This window comes from Leptopilina boulardi, unplaced genomic scaffold (genome assembly GCF_019393585.1).
Source record: "Leptopilina boulardi isolate dan_hultmark-lab unplaced genomic scaffold, ZJU_Lbou_2.1 LbouV2_137, whole genome shotgun sequence".
Taxonomy (NCBI): domain Eukaryota; kingdom Metazoa; phylum Arthropoda; class Insecta; order Hymenoptera; family Figitidae; genus Leptopilina; species Leptopilina boulardi.
The window spans coordinates 313790-336646 of NW_026137682.1; the positions used below are offsets into that span (position 1 = coordinate 313790).

Sequence of the window (22857 nt, forward strand, 5' to 3'; positions counted from 1 at the left end):
ACGTGGAAAAGGTGGAAAAAATAATTATTGACTACATGTACCAATTTATTTGTAGTTCTTATGCTGTTTAATATCTTTTAACGGATAAAGTGCACTTGAACTCGGACAAATTTTAATATTTTTGTTTTAACTTAGAGAAATTTTGTTCTGTCGGATAAAAACTACGTGGAAAAGGTGGAAAAAATAATTATTGACTACATGTACCAATTTATTTGTAGTTCTTATGCTGTTTAATATCTTTTAACGGATAAAGTTCACTTGAACTCGGCTAAATATTAATATTTCTGTTTCAACTTTAAGAAATTTTGTTCTGTCGGATAAAAACTACGTGGAAAAGGTGGAGAAAATATTATTGGACTACATGTACTAATTTACTTGTAGTTCTTATGCTGCTTAATATCTTTTAACGGATAAAGTTCACTTGAACTCGGCTAAATATTAATATTTCTGTTTCAACTTTAAGAAATTTTGTTCTGTCGGATAAAAACTACGTGGAAAAGGTGGAGAAAATATTATTGGACTACATGTACTAATTTACTTGTAGTTCTTATGCTGCTTAATATCTTTTAACGGATAAAGTTCACTTGAACTCGGCTAAATATTAATATTTCTGTTTCAACTTTAAGAAATTTTGTTCTGTCGGATAAAAACTACGTGGAAAAGGTGGAGAAAATATTATTGGACTACATGTACTAATTTACTTGTAGTTCTTATGCTGCTTAATATCTTTTAACGGATAAAGTGCACTTGAACTCGGACAAATTTTAATATTTTTGTTTTAACTTAGAGAAATTTTGTTCTGTCGGATAAAAACTACGTGGAAAAGGTGGAAAAAATAATTATTGACTACATGTACCAATTTATTTGTAGTTCTTATGCTGTTTAATATCTTTTAACGGATAAAGTGCACTTGAACTCGGACAAATTTTAATATTTTTGTTTTAACTTAGAGAAATTTTGTTCTGTCGGATAAAAACTACGTGGAAAAGGTGGAAAAAATAATTATTGACTACATGTACCAATTTATTTGTAGTTCTTATGCTGTTTAATATCTTTTAACGGATAAAGTTCACTTGAACTCGGCTAAATATTAATATTTCTGTTTCAACTTTAAGAAATTTTGTTCTGTCGGATAAAAACTACGTGGAAAAGGTGGAAAAAATAATTATTGACTACATGTACCAATTTATTTGTAGTTCTTATGCTGTTTAATATCTTTTAACGGATAAAGTGCACTTGAACTCGGACAAATTTTAATATTTTTGTTTTAACTTAGAGAAATTTTGTTCTGTCGGATAAAAACTACGTGGAAAAGGTGGAAAAAATAATTATTGACTACATGTACCAATTTATTTGTAGTTCTTATGCTGTTTAATATCTTTTAACGGATAAAGTTCACTTGAACTCGGCTAAATATTAATATTTCTGTTTCAACTTTAAGAAATTTTGTTCTGTCGGATAAAAACTACGTGGAAAAGGTGGAAAAAATAATTATTGACTACATGTACCAATTTATTTGTAGTTCTTATGCTGTTTAATATCTTTTAACGGATAAAGTTCACTTGAACTCGGCTAAATATTAATATTTCTGTTTCAACTTTAAGAAATTTTGTTCTGTCGGATAAAAACTACGTGGAAAAGGTGGAAAAAATAATTATTGACTACATGTACCAATTTATTTGTAGTTCTTATGCTGTTTAATATCTTTTAACGGATAAAGTTCACTTGAACTCGGCTAAATATTAATATTTCTGTTTCAACTTTAAGAAATTTTGTTCTGTCGGATAAAAACTACGTGGAAAAGGTGGAGAAAATATTATTGGACTACATGTACTAATTTACTTGTAGTTCTTATGCTGCTTAATATCTTTTAACGGATAAAGTTCACTTGAACTCGGCTAAATATTAATATTTCTGTTTCAACTTTAAGAAATTTTGTTCTGTCGGATAAAAACTACGTGGAAAAGGTGGAAAAAATAATTATTGACTACATGTACCAATTTATTTGTAGTTCTTATGCTGTTTAATATCTTTTAACGGATAAAGTTCACTTGAACTCGGCTAAATATTAATATTTCTGTTTCAACTTTAAGAAATTTTGTTCTGTCGGATAAAAACTACGTGGAAAAGGTGGAAAAAATAATTATTGACTACATGTACCAATTTATTTGTAGTTCTTATGCTGTTTAATATCTTTTAACGGATAAAGTGCACTTGAACTCGGACTAAATTTTAATATTTCTGTTTCAACTTTAGAGAAATTTTGTTCTGTCGGATAAAAACTACGTGGAAAAGGTGGAAAAAATAATTATTGACTACATGTACCAATTTATTTGTAGTTCTTATGCTGTTTAATATCTTTTAACGGATAAAGTTCACTTGAACTCGGCTAAATATTAATATTTCTGTTTCAACTTTAAGAAATTTTGTTCTGTCGGATAAAAACTACGTGGAAAAGGTGGAGAAAATATTATTGGACTACATGTACTAATTTACTTGTAGTTCTTATGCTGCTTAATATCTTTTAACGGATAAAGTTCACTTGAACTCGGCTAAATATTAATATTTCTGTTTCAACTTTAAGAAATTTTGTTCTGTCGGATAAAAACTACGTGGAAAAGGTGGAAAAAATAATTATTGACTACATGTACCAATTTATTTGTAGTTCTTATGCTGTTTAATATCTTTTAACGGATAAAGTTCACTTGAACTCGGCTAAATATTAATATTTCTGTTTCAACTTTAAGAAATTTTGTTCTGTCGGATAAAAACTACGTGGAAAAGGTGGAAAAAATATTATTGACTACATGTACTAATTTACTTGTAGTTCTTATGCTGTTTAATATCTTTTAACGGATAAAGTTCACTTGAACTCGGCTAAATATTAATATTTCTGTTTCAACTTTAAGAAATTTTGTTCTGTCGGATAAAAACTACGTGGAAAAGGTGGAGAAAATATTATTGGACTACATGTACTAATTTACTTGTAGTTCTTATGCTGCTTAATATCTTTTAACGGATAAAGTGCACTTGAACTCGGACAAATTTTAATATTTTTGTTTTAACTTAGAGAAATTTTGTTCTGTCGGATAAAAACTACGTGGAAAAGGTGGAAAAAATAATTATTGACTACATGTACCAATTTATTTGTAGTTCTTATGCTGTTTAATATCTTTTAACGGATAAAGTTCACTTGAACTCGGCTAAATATTAATATTCTTGTGTCAACTTAGAGTAATTTTGTTCTGTCGGATAAAAACTTCGTGGAAAAGGTGAAAAATATTATTTGACTACATGTACTAATTTACTTGCAGTTCTTATGCTTTTTAATAGCTTTTAACGGATAAAGTTCACTTGAACTCTGCCAAATTTTAATTTTTTGGTTTTAACTTTTAGAATTTCTGTTCTGTCGGATAAAAACTACGTGGAAAAGGTGGAAAAAATATTATTTGTTTACATGTACTAATTTACTTGTAGTTCTTATGCTGCTTAATATCTTTTAAAGGATAAAGTTCACTTGAACTCGGCTAAATTTTAATATTTCTGTTTCAACTTTAAGAAATTCAGTTCTGAAGGATGAATACTACGTGGAAAAGGTGGAAAAAAAATTATTTGACTACATGTACTAATTTGATTGTAGTTCTTATGCTGCTTAGTATCCGTTAACAGATAAAGTTCACTTGAACTCGGCCAAATTTTAATATTTTTATTTTAACTTTGAGAAATTCTGTTCTGTTGGATAAAAACAACGTGGAGATGGTGGAAAAAATATTAATTGACGACATGTACCTATTTACTTGTAGTTCTTATGCTGTTTAATATCTTTTAAAGGATAAAGTTCACTTGAACTTATTTTACGGGGAACAGAAAATAATGATACTTTTATGCCCATGGTTCGGAAGATTTCAAAAATTTACGAAAAACTTTAGGTAAAACAATTTGTTTTGGGAAATGGAAAATACCGTTTTTTATGGGCCCATGGTTCGGAAGACTTCAGGAATTTTTAAAAGAAGGTTAATAAAAACAATTATTATTTTATGGGGAACAGAAAATAATGATATTTTTATGCCCATGGTTCGGGAGATTTCAGTAATTTTAAAAAGAAGGTTGTGTAAAGAATTTTTTTTTTGGTAATTGGAAAAAACCGATTTTTATGGGCCCATGGTTCGGAAGATTTTGTTCATTTTTGAAAGAAAGTTTTGTAAAACAATTTTTATTTTAAGAGAATGTTAAATAATGATTTTTATGCCCATGGTTCGGAAGATTTCGGAAATTTTTAAAATAAGGTTATGTAAAGCAATGTTTTTTTCGGGAAATGAAAAAGATTTATTTTTATTCGCCCATGGTTCGGAAGATTTCGGAAATTGGAAGAAGAAGATTAAGTAAGGTAAGTTTTGTCTCTTGGGAAATGGAAAATAATGATTTTCTTATGCCCATGGTTCGGAAGATTTCAGGAATTTTTAATAGAAGGTTAATAAAAATAATTATTATTTTACGGGGAACAGAAAATAATGATATTTTTATGCCCATGGTTCGGGAGATTTCAGTAATTTTAAAAAGAAGGTTATTTAAAACAAATTTTTATTTCGCAGAAAATGAAAAATAATGATTTTTTATGCCCATGGTTCAGAAGATTTCAGAAATTTTCAAAATATGGTTATGTAAAGCAATGTTTTTTTCGGGAAATGAAAAATATTTATTTTTATTGGCCCATGGTTCGGAAGATTTCGGAAATTGGAAAAATAAGATTAAGTAAAGTAAGTTTTGTCTCTTGGGAAATGGAATATAATGATTTTCTTATGCCCATGGTTCGGAAGATTTCAGGAATTTTCAATAGAAGGTTATAAAAACAATTATTATTTTACGGGGAACAGAAAATAATGATATTTTTATGCCCATGGTTCGGGAGATTTCAGTAATTTTAAAAAGAAGGTTATTTAAAATAATTTTTATTTCGCAGAGAATGGAAAATAATGATTTTTTATGCCCATGGTTCGGAAGATTTCGGAAATTGGAAAAATAAGATTAAGTAAAGTAAGTTTTGTCTCTTGGGAAATGGAAAATAATGATTTTCTTATGCCCATGGTTCGGAAGATTTCAGGAATTTTCAATAGAAGGTTAATAAAAACAATTATTATTTTACGGGGAACAAAAAATAATGATATTTTTATGCCCATGGTTCGGGAGATTTCGGAAATTGGAAAAAGAAGATTAAGTAAAGTAAGTTTTGTCTCTTGAGAAATGGAAAATAATGATTTTCTTATGCCCATGGTTCGGAAGATTTCAGGAATTTTCAAAAGAAGGTTAATAAAAACAATTATTATTTTACGGGGAACAGAAAATAATGATTTTTTATGCCCATGGTTCGGAAGATTTCGGAAATTTTCAAAATAAGGTTATGTAAAGCAATGTTTTTTTCAGGAAATGAAAAATATTTATTTTTATTGGCCCATGGTTCGGAAGATTTCGGAAATTGGAAGAAGTAGATTAAGTAAAGTAAGTTTTGTTTCTTGGGAAATGGAAAATAATGATTTTCTTATGCCCATGGTTCGGGAGATTTCGGAAATTGGAAAAAGAAGATTAAGTAAAGTAAGTTTTGTCTCTTGGGAAATGGAAAATAATGATTTTCTTATGCCCATGGTTCGGAAGATTTCAGGAATTTTCAATAGAAGGTTATTAAAAACAATTATTATTTTACGGGGAACAGAAAATAATGATATTTTTATGCCCATGGTTCGGGAGATTTCAGTAATTTTAAAAAGAAGGTTATTTAAAATAATTTTTATTTCGCAGAGAATGGAAAATAATGATTTTTTATGCCCATGGTTCGGAAGATTTCGGAAATTGGAAGAAGTAGATTAAGTAAAGTAAGTTTTGTTTCTTGGGAAATGGAAAATAATGATTTTCTTATGCCCATGGTTCGGAAGATTTCAGGAATTTTCAATAGAAGGTTAATAAAAACAATTATTATTTTACGGGGAACAGAAAATAATGATATTTTTATGCCCATGGTTCGGGAGATTTCAGTAATTTTAAAAAGAAGGTTATTTAAAACAATTTTTTTTCGAAGGGAAAGGAAAATAATGACTTTTTATGCCCATGGTTCGGGAGATTTCGGAAATTTTAAAAAGAAGGTTTTGTGAAACAATTTTTATTTTTTAGAAAATGGAAAATAATGATTTTTACGCCCATGGTTTGGAAGATTTCAGAAATTTTCAAAAGAAGGTTGTGTAAAGAAATTTTTGTTTTGGGAATTGGAAAAAACCGATTTTTATGGGCCCATGGTACGGAAGATTTTGTTCATTTTTTAAAGAAAGTTTTGTAAAACGATTTTTATTTTAAGAGAATGTTAAATAATGATTTTTATGCCCATGGTTCGGAAGATTTCGGAAATTGGAAAAAGAAGATTAAGTAAAGTAAGTTTTGTCTCTTGGGAAATGGAAAATAATGATTTTCTTATGTCCATGGTTCGGAAGATTTCAGGAATTTTCAAAAGAAGGTTAATAAAAACAATTATTATTTTACCTGGAACAGAAAATAATGATATTTTTATGCCCATGGTTCGGGAGATTTCAGTAATTTTAAAAAGAAGGTTATTTAAAACAAATTTTTTTTCGCAGAGAAAGGAAAATAATGACTTTTTATCTTATTAAGCTGCTATTAATCTTCTTATATGTGAGAACCTATGTAAGAACTCATACAAGATCTCGGATAAGATCCCATGTGTGTTCCTATTTATCGTGTTGTTCATATAGGAACCTACACAGGAAACCTCATGGGATCCTGTGTTATTGCTTTTACAGAGACATAAGATCATGCGCGAGCTCTCACGCAAGTTCATCCCAGGAACCTTTTCATACAGGATCTTATGTGTGAACCTGTATGGGAACCCACATAAGAACTCACAAGAGATTCTGGATGGGATCCCATATGTGTTCTCACATAGGAATTTTCAACAGGGAAAAAGATGATAAAAATGTTTTAAAAATTTTTTCGCTCAATTCAATAATAGAGTAATGTAAAAACTTATAGTTTTTAATTATTTACGTAATTATTAAAATTAACAAAAATTTTGACGTTACAAAAAAAAATTTTTGCAAAAAAAAAAATTAGAGAATTCATTATTTTTCAAATTAAAAATTTGATACAAAAAATTTTTTGTCAAAAATAAATTAGAAAAATTTTGTTGTTTGACAGTAAGCGTCAATAGATGGCAGCTTTTTTCAGACGTTTTTTTTAATGAATTTTATTATTAATTAAATTTAAAAAGATGATAAAAATGTTTTAAAAATTTTGTCGCTTAATTAATTAATAGAGAATTGGAAATACTCACAGTTTTTAATTATTTTAGTTATTATTAAAATTAACAAAAATTTTGACGTTACAAAAAAAAATTTTTGCAAAAAAATAAAATTAGAGAATTCATTATTTTTCAAATTAAAAATTTGATACAAAAAATTTTTTGTCAAAAAAAAAATTAGAAAAATTTTGTTGTTTGACAGTAAGCGCCAATAGATGGCAGCTTTTTTCAGACGTTTTTTATTAATTAAATTTAAAAAGATAATAAAAATGACTTTGAATTTTGTCGCTTAATTAATTAATAAAGAATTGGAAAAACTCACAGTTTTTAATTATTTTAGTTATTATTAAAATTAACAAAAATTTTGACGTTACAAAAAAAAATTTTTGCAAAAAAAAAATTGATTCTGAAATCAATCCAAAAATTGATTCCAGAATCAATTTCTTTTGTATAATTCAATAAAATTAGAGAATTCATTATTTTTCAAATTAAAAATTTGATACAAAAAATTTTTTGTCAAAAAAAAATTAGAAAAGTTTGTTGTTTGACAGTAAGCGCCAATAGATGGCAGCTTTTTTCAGACGTTTTTTTTAATGAATTTTATTATTAATTAAATTTAAAAAGATGATAAAAATGTTTTAAAAATTTTTCGCTCAATTAAATAATAGAAAAATGGAAAATCTCATAGTTTTTAATTATTTACGTAATTATTAAAATTAACAAAAATTTTGACGTTCCAAAAAAATTATTCTGAAATCAATCAAAAGATTCATTCCAGAATCAATTTTTCTTTTTTAATCTAATAAAATTAGTGATTTTATTATTTAAAAAAAAAAATCAATTTTTTTTAATAAAATTTATTAATTAATTGATGAATTTTTTTATTTATTTTTATTATTTAGTTTTAAATCATTATTTATTCAGGTGTTAGTAATTTTTTTTTAACTATAAAATGTATACAAGTTAACCCTACTTAACCTGGAATGTTTTTTTTAAATTATTTTTTCTCTACTTACCTTGAGTTAAACAAATCGAAGAAAACATTTGGTATTCCATTTTAGGTTATTTTTCTACACTCACTTCACTTTTTATTTTACATTTAATTTTTTAATTTAATAATTTTGTAAACATTTTCTGTTTACATTTTCAAATTAAAAAAAGAAAATTTCTAGTGACTTTCTCTTAAACTAACCAATCACAACATTTCTTTCAATCGGAAGTCATCCATTTGTTTTTTCACGGAATGCATTACGGATAACCAAAAAACGTAAAAAATATCTTTATTTTTATAAATTTGTAAAAATTTTTTTTTTAATTTTTAACCAAATAGTCCCTCTTAGAATTTTGTCTAGTTTTCTGTGACAAGAGGTTGTTCACATATTATAAATCACCCTGTATATATATATATATATGTAATTCTGGTGAGTTCGCCCATTGTGTGTTCGCCACGCCACTGAAAGTGAACATTGTAAAAGGAGAATCGCGTATCCATAGGTGGCGGAAGTCTTCTTTGCGAAAGCAAGCGAATCCCTGACAAAGTTCGATTTACGAGGGTTGAGATTCTCTACCTTAAGAGAGGAAACGGAAAGATGGTGGTCGATAATCGTAAACCTCGATAGGGGCAATGGGGTACAATCGTGTGCTCCCGTGAGTCGAGTTAACGTCAAGGATTAAGGTCGTTGGCTAACGTTGTATATATGTGTGTGTGTGTGTGTACGGAAAGTAACTCGTATATTTACCTGTCCGGTTTGTTGAGCATTGTTGGGATCTCCACTTTCCTTACCCCAACTACACTTCACCGTCTGACCATTGATATCAGTGTTGTGTACTGCAACGATAGCGTGCGTTGCTGATTCCTTTGTAGAAAATCTGTAAGCAAAAAGAAGAGAGAAAAAAAAATCATTAGTTTGATTTTCCATTGATCGATATAACTACAAAACTCTCGTCAAGAATATATATATATCTTTGGTCTTTATTTATTTTTTTTATTTCACTATCTTCACTGCCATGCCTCGCTTTTTATTTCTCTATCGCTTTTTCTATTTTCCTGTTTATGTTCCGTTTTTATACTATCCCTCCTTTATGTGTCTTAATTCCTTTATTTTTTTCCCTCATTCTTTTGTCGTCCCTATCATTCGCCTTTCTTTTATCCATTATTTATTATATCTCTCTCTTCCTTTCCTTTGTCTCCTCATGCCCTTCTCACAGGTTTTAGAATAGGAAATTTCAATAGAAAAATGTCTTAGTATTACTTTGTTTTTTAAGTGTATCATTTTCATTTGTCTATAGGGTCAGAATTTCTCAAATTAGTTACCAAAGGCTACAATTAATTAATTTTCGATGCTAAATGGTTTTTTTCACTTCTACTGTAATCAAGATAAGTTTCTGAAAATATTACAAAAAAAAAATTGTTTGTTAAGGTTAAAAACAATTGAAATTTTTACCTTATTTATCACAAATTAAGTTGATTTATTTAGTCAGACTGACTAAATATCATGATTGCTGATTAACTTTTAACCCTTGTGTTCACACCCGGGTACCCACGACGATACATTTTTGCATATAACTCGAGTAAAAATAAAAATATCGCTTCGACGCTCCGAATCGTCGTTATTTAACATAAGTAAAAGCAAATGACATATTTAAGAATATTTTTCTCTTTTATAAATAAATAAAATAAATAATTATAAAAAAAACACAGTGGATTGAAATTGAAAAGTAACGTTCAAAATTACGTAGAGCCAACAATTCCTAACCGATTTTAAAATTTCATTTTGGAAACTAACCCTTACCAAATTTCTAAAAAATTGATTGTTCTTGATTTTAAATTTTCATTTAGCATAATTATTTACATTGTTATAAATAAATAAATTTTCCGTACGAATTTTTAAAAATCGTTTGGATTTTAATGAAATTTATTACTCGGGGGTTTTTGGGGTCGCTGATTACGAATCCGACGTCAGTTTTTCAAAATAGGTGCATTATTAATTTTTTATAAACAAATTATATAAACAAATTGTTAAATGAGACAAAGACTTTGAAGGATTTTAATGAAACTTCTCACTCAGGGGTTTTTGGGGTCGCTGATTATGAATCCGATGTCAGTTTTTTAAAATTCAAAATAGCGAATTCAATATGGCGTGCATTTCAAATATCGAACGCAATTTTCCTTGAAACTGGTTACTCGGAGGGTTTTGGTGTCGCTGATTACGCATCTAGTCATAGTTTTCAAATTGAAAATGTCGGATCCAATATAGTAGACGAATATTTTAAAAATCGATGAGCTTCGTTTCAATTTTGTTACTCAGGGATTTTCAGGGTCGCTAATTTCTAATCTGAAGTCAGATTGTTTTTTCTGAATTCATCTCGCGACACCTTCTCCATAATATTCAACTACACGATTGTTTACGGCGAAACTAAGAATAAGCCTCCAGTGAACTTACAGTCTTCAATTACGGTGCCGTAAACAAATAATTCTTACTGCAAGCTTATTTCAAACATACAAATGAGCTAAACAAAAATCTGATTTAAGTTTCCTAATCAGAAACACCGAAAATCCATGAGTAACAACATTGAAGCGAATCTGACAATTTTTTAAAAATTCGTTAGCCATATTGGATCAGCCATTTTGAATTTTGAAAATCTGACTTCAGATTCGTAATTGGCGACCCCAAAAATCCCCGAGTGAGAAGTTTCATTAAAATTCATCAAAGTCTTTGCCTAAATTAACAATTTGTTTATATAATTTGTTTATAACAAATTAATAAAGGACTTATTTTGAAGAAAAGACGTCGGATTTGTCATCAGCGAGTATAAAAACCCCCGAGTGAGAAGTTTCATTAAAATTTATCAAAGTTATTGCTTAAATTGACAATTTATTTATATATTTGTTTATAACAATTTTAATATTTCGAATTTTGAAAATCTGACGTCGGATTCGTAATCAGCGACCCTGAAAACCCCCGAGTAAGCATTTTCAGTCAGATCTGAGAGTCAGATTAGTTTTTATGGAGTTTTTGCTGCAGTGGGTACCCGGGTACCCTGGGTGCGAAACAACGTAGAAAAAGTTGGGTGTGGACACAAGGGTTAATCGGAGTTGTTGTAACTGACCCTTAAACTACTTAACTTCTCGCTTAATTCTAAATATCGCAACCAATCGTTGCTCTCAGTGTAACTTCGCATTGATTAGTTCAAAAAAATATTTAGTCAAACTAAATATTATAAATATACTAAACAAATAGTTACACACTGAGAGAAACCATTGGTTGTGAGTACCATTTGTTAGTAAGAGTATTGTTGATAATTTATATTAGTTACTGTTACCATTTAGTTAGTCAACCTAACCATTTCGTTAGTAAGGTAACTAATAAATTAGTAGCAGTATAGTTTACTAACTAAAAATGGTAACCCCATACCCTAAAAAAAGTAATCTTGATTCTAGCGAATTCCTCTTAATTTGATACATATTTTCCTCTTATATATTGTATCAAAAGTAATAGTCTTCACTTGAAAGGATTTTCCTCTCGCATATAATTTGACAATTATGGTTATAAACTGATAAAGAAAAGCTATTATCATGCACTAAATTAAATATCTTTAATTAAATATTAAATATAATTAATGATTTATAGTTAATTACTTACATTAATTAATAGATTTGTTTATTTATTTAACTTTAATTCAATGTTTTTGACATCAGAACCTCAAAAAAATTGTTTTGTTTTATTATTAGTCACCAAAGAATAAAAATATTCTACATTCAAGTGGAATACTTTTGTTTTAAGAGGAAAAATTGAGAGGATATTAGAAGAGGATTTTTCCTCTAAATATGAGTTTACTTTTTTCAGGGTGCAACCATTTTTTTCTCTCAGTGTATAAAAAAAACATTCTAATTGGTATTACTTGAAAATAATGAATGTTTGAATATACAATATTGAAGTTTCGTGTGAAAATGGCTCGGAGTCATAAACAACCTTTAGAAAAGTGATTTAGACGCGCTTGGCGTAATTGCTAGAAGTGAGGCTTCACGGATTTTGCGTCTTGGCAGCCTTCAGTGTGAGTAAAATAATAAAGTCGGCGAGAATCATCGATCGTTTTCGTTTACCGCGAATTTACGGATGAGAAGCAGAGGTTGTTGAACGAGGAAGAAAAGAAGATGGGAATTTGAGAGGGTAGGGGTCAGGTATATAAACACAGAAAAAAATTGGACTCATTTTTGTTGCAACTCATTTTCTTTTGGGTATCGAAATGAGTATGGGACAAACTTCATGTTATTCAAAATGATATTGGCTGGAATTTCAGATTTCTAAGTTGGCATCATAAGCAGAGTAATTTTGTATTTCAATTATTGTTTCTAATATTTCAACAACACTAGAAAGATTATTTTGACCAGTACGAATATTTAGAAGTTTTTAAATAAAAATTATTTATTATTATTTACGTAGATAATAATTAATTTCATAAGTTTTTAAATTTACCGCTATTATTTAAGTTGGCAGTACCGTTCCTGTTGTCAAAACACATGTTTTCATTTTTCTAACCTAAAAACATATTTCCTTTATTATTTTATTACGCGATTACAAGCAATTTTTAATCAAATATATTAAGTCTAGCGTGTTATTTACTTCTTTGTAATTATTATATTTCATGTTTTTGTGCAAAATTATTCGTTATTTCACAATATTTTTCCATTTTTCTTTTTCTCAAAATGAAACTTGCCTGTTTCATTTTGATACTTTTACCTTAGAACTCGAAATGAGACAACCAGTTTCATTTTTGTTGCGAATCAAATTGAGTATAGAATCTATACTCAATTTGAATTCAGGTTTTTTCTGTGAAGAAGTAAAGGGTACAACGTAAAAGGGGTTAAATTCTATATGTATAGAACGTGTTAGAGAAAGAGAGGGGGTATACACAATTTAAATACAGGAAGAGAAAACTAAATAGAATCACTATTTAGTAGAATATATATATATTTTGTACGACATTATTTATTGAGCCCTTCAATTACGGGAAAATCGAGGCCTGCTTGCTCGCCCGTTTGGCATTTTCCCAAGATTTCAAGAGGATGTTCTGCTGTCATATTGTGACAAAACGGTGTGCGCACGTTGTGTGTATAGGTTATGCAACAGCACTAGACATAAACACATCGTTTTTAACGATAGTATAAAGATAATCTTTTGCGCACACGCTCACATTGGATAGGATTGGAAATTGTGGGGGGGGGGAGATTTTAAGGGTTCATAAAACGCTTAGTGTTATCGCTTCAAGAATCCACTCTTTATGGAAGCTCGAAGAGTCCTCGTTACCTTACTGGTTCGCCACTGTTATGATATTGCGATAAACATGTGATCCACCCAGCAATATTGGATCAATTCTTATATGAGAAAGTTATTTTCAACTTTTAGATGTAAAACTGTTTATCATATAATGGCTTTTGTTACTAGACCCATCGCAATCTTTATTGCTAAGAAAAAGAAGAAAAGGAAAAAAAAATTATATATATATATATATATAGTACATTTAAAAAGGAATTCTATTTTTATTATTACTGGTACCATATTCAAGACACGTTCGCTTTAACCTCATTTTTTAAAACAGATTTTATGCAGCTTTCGTCTCCCATCTCAATTCAAATTTTTATATATATATATATATTTTGATAATACTCTTTCAGTTTACACCTTACATTTCAACTAAAACTCAATAATTTCATTGTGTATATAAAATTATTTCGATATTCTTATATATATATTTGTATATACTGTAATTTTGTTTTTGGAACACTATTTTTTACTGCTCTCTTATTATACATCAAAGATTTCTTAAGTTTTTTGTATAATTTTTTATGATAGTAAAAAAAATGATGTAACGTAATTAAATGAAATTATACGGTTCCGTGGATTTGCCTCTAATGTAAATAAAGATTGAAATTATTTTCATGCAATGCAAGAGAGTATAAACCTCAATCGCTATATAACCAAATGCAACCTGTTTGGGGTGTATGAATTCTAATTCCCATATGGTCTCGAATATTCCTGAACTAATGTGCTCACGCTTGATATATAGATTGACTGTTCGTTCTGATAGCAACCGCGTTCTCCAGATCCAAATTCTCCGGAGTCTCGAACTACGCTCTATTAATTCAAAAGGACTCATAGGGTCCGGACTATATTCATTGCTACACGGTCGACAAGCGAGTCTCTCAAATCCATTGGGATTTACAACAGGAGAGTCAGTCTGTCGTCGTGATGAAGATAACGTCTCTTATCAGCAACGAAAGGTGATTACAACATCCTGACGATGATCTATTCCAAATATATGTATTAACATTTCGATTTTTAAATTGAAAAAAAAAATTTCATTTTATTTTTATGCGAATTTTCTATTTTTACACTTTTCTTTATCTTCTATTCCAATTTATTTTGCTATTATTATTTTCGAATATAAATTTTATTTTACATTAAGAATAAAGGTATGAGTTGATAACAAAATATGTTGGTTAATTACAACCAAAATTTTGATTATTTCCAATCAATATTTAGCACAACCATACTTTGATTAAGATAACAAAATTCCTTTATTTTTCCTATTTGGTTGTGTCAACCAAACACTCAGAAAAAAATTCGTTTGAATCAACCAAATTTTGGTTAAATCAACAAAATAAATGCATTGATATACAGTTAACCAAACATTTGGTTGCATAAACCAAACGTTTATTTAGCACAATCAAATTTTTTCTTCGTTCAAAAAATTTATTAAAATAAACTAAACAGTTATTTAGATCAAATAAATATTTATTTGAATTAAACAAATTTTGTTTGAACTAACCAACAAAATTGGGTAAATATAAAAAAATGGTACATTTGGTTCACACATATCTTTTTTCTGAGTGAATTTTTGGTTGTGCCAACTAAAGTGTGATTGGAATAATAATACAAATTTTGCAGACGGAACAAAAAAATTTTAGTTTAATTGATAGAATTTATGAAAATTATTAATACTTTTGAGCAGTAACTTTGAAGACATATTATAATTCAAGTAGTATTAGTCAACATTTGATCAGACATCGTAGTTTTAAAAAAACTTTTTTTTACTGCAACTGTTATTTTAAAATGTAGTTTCTTGTATATATAGTCAGACATTTCATTAATCATATGGATGTTAAAGTCCGAAAGTAGATTTCATTTCAAGTAGTACAGCTGAATGTATAGTCAGGCAACTGACTTTAATTAATCCAATAAATTGACAAACAATTATTATTTATAATTAAATAATATATTATATACAAATTTTTTATTATTCTATTACGAATATTATTTGTAATAATTATAATATTACTAAAAAAAATTAATAGTGCAGCTATTAAATAAAAAAATAAACCAAATGAAGAAAAGTAATGAATAACATTTGCTGTAGATATATAAAAATTAATATCCTTATTTAAATGTTGTAGTATATATTACAGTTTAAGTAGTATAAGTCGACAAATAGTACGACATAGATACTCATCAAAATTGTCATCAGTAGTCATTTGATATTAATTAAAGTTAATGAGATTTGTCTCTGAAGTAATCAATTATTATAGACACATTAAATATAGTAGTATAAGTCAGTATTTATAATCCGACAATTATCATTTGACAAATAAATCTCCTTTAATTGTAAGATAAAATTATATTTATTTGAAATTAATGAATTTTATCGATTCAACTTAATGAAGTGGAACAGGTCAACATAGAGTCAGACAATATTACTTTTAGACTGATTGTTCGATATATTTTGTCAATTTTTCATCAACAAGTTTATTTAATATAATCACCTCGTAATGTGACAGATTTTAGTTAAAATTCATTTTATGAATGTTGATAAAAAAAATTGTAACTTTTAATTAAACACGATCGTAAAATTTATTATTATTATTATTTTAAATACAGAATTAAAAATTCAATTCACTTTTAAAAATATGCTTTTATAATGCTTTATTGTTTATAATCAACTTATTGAAATGTATTTAATATTTACTTAGTATAGGTACGTATTTTTTTCGTGAAATTTTTGTAAAATATAAATTAAAATTTAGACTCACCTAATGAAAGCGTATCCTTTGTCTTTGAAAACACGAATTTCTTGAATGGAGCCAAATGGCGAGAATGTTTTCGTCATAAGCTCCTCTGTTAGACCATTGGTCAATCCTCCACAATAAACGGTACAATTGGTCGGACTGCTTTGATTGTAGACCTCATCGAATGTCAGCGGTTTTGCGTTAGCTGAAATAAATAAATAAAATTCAATTAAATATAAACAGAAATCGCATTATCTTCATTGACAATTTCAAAATAATATCACAATAAATATATTTATTATATACATATTAAAAATTATTTCCCATATATTTCAAGAATCTTTTTATTAATAAACATTTCGAGAAAAAAAATTTAACATAAAATAAAAAATTATAGGGCTAAATATTGTTTATTTCATTTTACTAGAAAACAAAAAATAGAAATTTTTTCCAAAAATATTTTTACTTTTCATTTATTTTTATATGATTTTTCAAAAGTATATAAGAATTTTATAATTTTCGTGCAAAATAAATTGAATTATTATAGTCGAATATATATTTATATAATATAATAATAAAAGAATTTAAAGTTTAATTGACATGCATATATATATATATAATTTTTAGTATAGACTTTTTGAAAAATATACTTTACTGAAGTCATTGAGAAGATGAATTTCAATAAAAGACTTAAAGAGTTATCAGGGATAAAATATTGTCGAGTAGAAAAGTCGATTTAAAAACTTTTTTTCGGAGGTGATAGGCAAGGGGGCGTGGAGAGGGGGGGGGGAAGGGAAGCTGATTAAAAGAAGATTGTAACTGAATGCTTTCACACATTCATATCTGTCAGTTATTGCAATCATAATGGCCATTTTCGTTTGACGTCAATCACATTTTCGCTGAACGTGCTTTCAACGTGTCGAATAGATGAAAGATAAAAATTTGATGAATATTGTAAAACGACGATTTCAGGAAAAACCTTTTTTTTCCCCCAAAGCCAGTTTTTTTTTTCTATTTCGTCAGTTGAGGTTTACGTTTGACATGTATAGTATATATACAATACAAATATACATAACAACATATGATTAATTATATTGTTACCACAGACAAATTTTCTTCTATTATATAAGTATAAAAGTTTGTATAAGAAATATAAAATTTTTTTACAAAGTAAAAGTTTTAGAAGTATCAGAAATATATGTATACTGAAAACAAAATTTATTTGATTCAAATAATTGCTTACTTGACTATAAATAAATATTTACTTGAACCAAATAATTTTTTTATTTTAATTAAATAAATTGTAATTGAACATATAAATTTTTCTAGTTAAAAAAAATTAACTAAATCAAATAGTAATATTTTACTAAAAATTTCTACTAATTTGAATTAGTGAACGAATTCTCACTAATTCAAATTTAGTGAGTATACTGAGAAAAATTTTTTGTCTCAGCAACCAAAATTTGATAATAAAACAATTTTGTTGGTATTTAAGCAACCAAACTATTTGGTTGAGTGTTTATTGTTGGCATAACGGAAAATGGAATGAAAACAAATTTTGAATAAAATGTTAAAAATTCTAATAAATTTGAGATCTGTAAAGGAAAATATATATATATATATATATACGTCGGGGAAAATGAAATTCTAAAGTGGTATATTGCTCGTAAATTGAGGAATTTTCGAAAGTAGATGCAAGGATATTTTTCGTGTATATAAGTGAGTAAATAGATTTTTGTAATCATAAGAGGGTCTTGCCTTCACATCTCCTTCATTTCCTTCGAGTTCGAAAATGGGGTTAACGGGGTTTCAGGATCAGATTGCCAAGAGAGAGAGAGAGAGAGAGAGAGAAAGGAGCTCTCGCGATATCGGACACAAATGTCGAAGAGGTTTTTGGTACCCGTGAGTCGAGTTTACGATCCTACGGGGCTTATACTCTAAAGTAGCAGACTTTGGGTGTAAACGCGACTGGTAAAATCGCTCCTCATCCCCTTTCATTCCTCGACAACTTAAACTTTTCACCCACTCCTTTTGTCGCTGCTATTCTCTTCCTTCGTGTAATTGCGTCGCATGGGATGAAAAGTCGTTGTGGAAAACTGTCCGCGAGACGACGCCCCATAAACTTACCTCAGGGAGAGGAAATTTCCTTTCTTTCAAAAGCTTTCCGAAAAACATTCTCCCTAAAGTAATGTCACCTTCCCCCCTCCCACTCTCTCTTTCACTCTCTCTCTCTCTCTCGAACGCTCAATTACTTTTATCATTCTTTCACTCTCGTGAAAAATTAATCTTCTTTTTTTTTAAAATTAGATTGTTTATATAGCAAATTTTAACTAATTTTTAAATTCTGTTTTTGCAAATTTATAAATTTTTCCCAATTAATATTAAAAATAAAATGTATAAAAAAATCCTTTGAAATTATATACTTCTTATTATAAAAAAAAAGATGTTACTTTTTGAAAAAAATATTTTTCATCATTTAATTCTCTAAAAAAAAATTTCTTTTTTCAGTTTTGAATATATATAGGTTCTTTGTTGAAATTCTTTTTATTCAAATTATGTTGGTTTGGTTTTATTTAAAAACATTGGAGAAATATATTATTTTTTAAAAAGGAGGATTATAGAATAATCTATATATAGAGAAATAAAAAAAAACACATGGCGACAAAATAAACAAAGAAGAGAATAAAATAAGTTGCATAGAGTTATGATATTGCTTTCAAGTTCAATAGCTTTGATATTTGAGTAGGAGTAGTAGTAGCTGTTGAAAGAGCTTTCAAATTTAAAGTGCTTTTGAATATAAAAGGATGCAAATTAGAGCAAATGTCAACTTCAATAAAAGTGGAGCTTAAAAGATTAAAAGAAATAAATTTGTTTTTTTTTTTTTTTTTTTTTTGTAAAGAAAAATTTTCTAAAAAACTTCCTCCCCTCGGGAGAATATTTATAATTTTATCTTTTTTTCTTCTCATGTTCTATTTTAATATAATCAAGAAATTTTTTACAAATAAATTTTCTGCTCAAATAAATTTGAATTTCTTTGTATACTCTCAATTGATTTATCAATTTTTAATGAATGAATTAATTTTTATGTTAATTTTTGATCTTCAAGTTTATCGAATATTAATCTTTATTTTTCAATATGAATAAACAAGAGCAGTTTGTATTTGCAATAAAAATGATATTTAATAAAGTGTATAAATATTTAAATTCCATGGGTTTAATTAAAGTCTTGGAAAAATAGTCGTGCACAAATAAGAAGAGACTCTGGCGGCATCAAAGACCCAGGGAGAAAAAGCGATAAAGTTACTGAAGAGCAAAGGTGAAAGAATTCATAAGACGCGAGGATTCGAGGATTTTCCAAAGCTTGATACTACACCACGTCAGGAGTTTCCCCTTGAAAATCCCCAAGTAACCCCGGAGGCAGATTCAAGTGCACACTTTCCCGCGTAAAGCTATCGCTTGAAGCAGGCGATAGCGAACCTCGTTCCGCGGATGAAATCCCTTTTAAAATGAAAAACCGCTTCGTGTAGAGGGAACACAAGATGGGTATATAGCATAAGAAAAAGGGATAACGTACTTTAGTTTAAAGATAAAAAAATTTAAGAAAAAAAAAAAAAAACAGCAGACGATTAAAATTTATTTTTCAAAAAAAAAATTGATTTAATTCTTTTTTTTAAATATGAGAGTTTTTTGTGTCTTTGTTTCTCTAAAAAAAAAAAAAATTCCACGTCAACTGACTTACGATAACAGTTTGCTGCAACTTTTTCGTATTATATACTTCGGTATAGCATGCGCGAGCTTTAGGAAAAGAAATCCTTGGGGGTTATAAATTTCTTTAGGACTTTAAATATATGAGCTAGAAACAAAATACTAGCTTTGGCGAAAATTTATGTTTAGAAAAAGTATATCTTATAATCTTAGAAAATTGTCATTGGCAATTTTCAATTTCGTGTTCGAAATTTCAATGTGATGCTCCAATTTTATCGTCTGACAAATGGCAACGTTTCTCTTACACGTGGCTAAGACACATGTGATATTTTTTAAATCTGACTCGGGACTTTCTTCTGATATTTCACATTTTATTCTCATCATATTTTAAATCATAATTTCTTTATTATTTTTATAAACATTATTCTTTGTGTTTTATTTTTAATTTTTTTTTATTATAGTAGGTAATTTTTTATTATATTTTAAAATATTTTTTTTACTCTTTATTGAATTTAGTTTATTATTTTATCAGCTGTTTGATTTTTTTTAAAGTTTAATCAGTGGAATTTCACTGATTGATATATTTATCACTGATTGAAATTAAGAAAGTACGATTTCAATTTTTTTTTTTTTTAATTTAATGAAAAAGAAAAAAAAGGAAAATTTTCAATCCACGTTTCCATCACGTCTGCTAGAAATTTTCATAAAATAGGGGTCAATTCGCTTGTGACGGTCGTAAAAAGATAGACGCGTCCTAAAATTGATAGCAACCCGATCTATAAAATTTATGCTGAAATAAGGCCCAAATTTATGGCTGCATATGATCAATAAAATTACTTTAAAAAAAGATGTATGTCTCTGATGAAACTGCATTACGAGAAAAATAAAATTATATTACAATTATTATTTTATAATTATTATTCTAAAATTTTAAAGTAATTTTTGTAATTGGATTTTTACAAATGAATGATGTAACTCCAAACGAATGAAAAATTAAAAAAAAAAACTATTTAACAAGCAAATAAAATTTTAATACTGTATTAGGATAATATTTAATACAAGGTAAATTTATTTATATATGTAACATTTAAAAATATACGTAAATATAGTACAAAAAATTAATTTAGTTTCCTATTTCATAATTTTTTCGGTCTATATATTTTTTACATTCGATATAGTTGTAAATATTAATCCGTGCATTACATTTTAATTATTGCAAAAAGAGCAATTTATCGAGGAATTAAAAAAAAAATTCGTTCATTCATGCTTTTATTTTTTATTATCTGCTAAGTAGTGTAATCTCTAAATTTGAATTAATGAGAATTCGTTTACTAATTCAAATTTGTAGAAATTTTTACTAATTTTCAGTAAAATATTACTATTTCATTTAGTAATCTTTTTTTTTTTACTAAAATTTTAGTGTTTTAGTGAAAAATGATTAAAAATTGGTAGAAATTTTTACTAATTTAATTAGTGAACGAATTCTCAGAAATTCAAATTTAGAGAGTATTTTATATGAAAAACTTTTTCAACTCTTTTTTTTATAAAGAGAAGATTAAAGGGGTGCAGTGCAAAACAGAGAAGAAAGATTCGAGAAAAGAGCAAATATATAAGTATTTGAAAAATAATTTTTTCCTTCCCTCATAATGAAAATTTTCTAAGTATTTTACTATAGAAGGATCAATTTCGTAAGTTTTTGTCAGTAAGTACTTTTTTTTGTACAACTAACTATAAGTATTAATGTTGTACATTTACATGGAATATGACTACAGAAGAAATTATTTAAAATATAAAAATTCCAAAATCCATTTCAGGAGATCGAAAAGTATCACTAAATCCTCGGTTGTCAGATCATATATATTATGGTATATATATAAAGATGATGTTCAATATCGAAGAAAGAATTACAGATGATATAGAATAGACATTGAAAAAAGTGAATGTAAAAAATAAGAATGAAGAAATTTTCTTACACTGTAATTTGCTGTTATTTCGTCTTTTCGTCTTCTTATCAGTCGTTATTTCATTTTTTAAATAATTACTGAATCATTTATTTTATAACGTTATAAAAATATACTATATAAAACAATGATATTTTTTCTAATTATTTTTTTTTATTTTTACTACTATAATTAATTAAACTTGAAGATTCTTATGAAAAATTTAATTTTTTAATATTCAAAAACTTTGTGAAAAATTATATTACATACTCATGCAATGTCGAGAAGAAGAAAGAAATATATAAAGAATTTCAAAAATAAAACTAAAATTATATATCACATTACGATTTAGTCTTCAAAGGAATAGTTTTAAATATATTAACAATTTTAAAAACTGTTTTCAAGACGAAATAATCAGATTGAGTGTGAAAAATTCTGTCAAGTCGCAGAATAAGCAGCGATCTGTCCTTTGAGCTGTTAATTAATAAAATTACCGTAATTTTATACTAGTTTTTATAATGAGTACAATTTCCATTAGATTAATTGAATAAAAGTTAATTAATAAGCAAATATAATATAATTTTCAAAAAAAAAGTGATTATATATGCTCAAAAGAGAGTACGACAGATAATTATTTATGCACGTGATTAAAAAATATGATTAGTGAAAAAAATAAAATAAAAATTGATAATAATTAAGTAAAGTAGTGGAGAAAGAATAATGAAAAAAAAACAATGTTGAAAATAAATTTAAAAAGGATTAAATATATATATGTGATTAGTTCGAGTGTATTTTTTAAGAGAGGAGTAATATAGTATACGATTAAGAAAGAAGTAAGAAAAAAATTA

The 22857-nt window shown here is 27.4% G+C and overlaps 1 protein-coding gene across 12 annotated transcripts in view; it reads right to left on the reverse strand.

Moving 5' to 3' along the window:
- Positions 1-22857, reverse strand: part of LOC127291435 (nucleolysin TIAR) — a 907547-nt gene that overhangs the window by 20746 nt on the left and 863944 nt on the right. For all 12 annotated transcript variants that reach the window (XM_051320573.1, XM_051320572.1, XM_051320575.1 and 9 more), the window contains 2 exons: positions 16389-16569; positions 9040-9169 (listed from right to left, as the gene is read on the reverse strand). In XM_051320573.1, coding sequence (XP_051176530.1) covers positions 9040-9169; positions 16389-16569 — 311 coding nt within the window. The remainder of the gene's footprint in view (positions 1-9039; positions 9170-16388; positions 16570-22857) is intronic.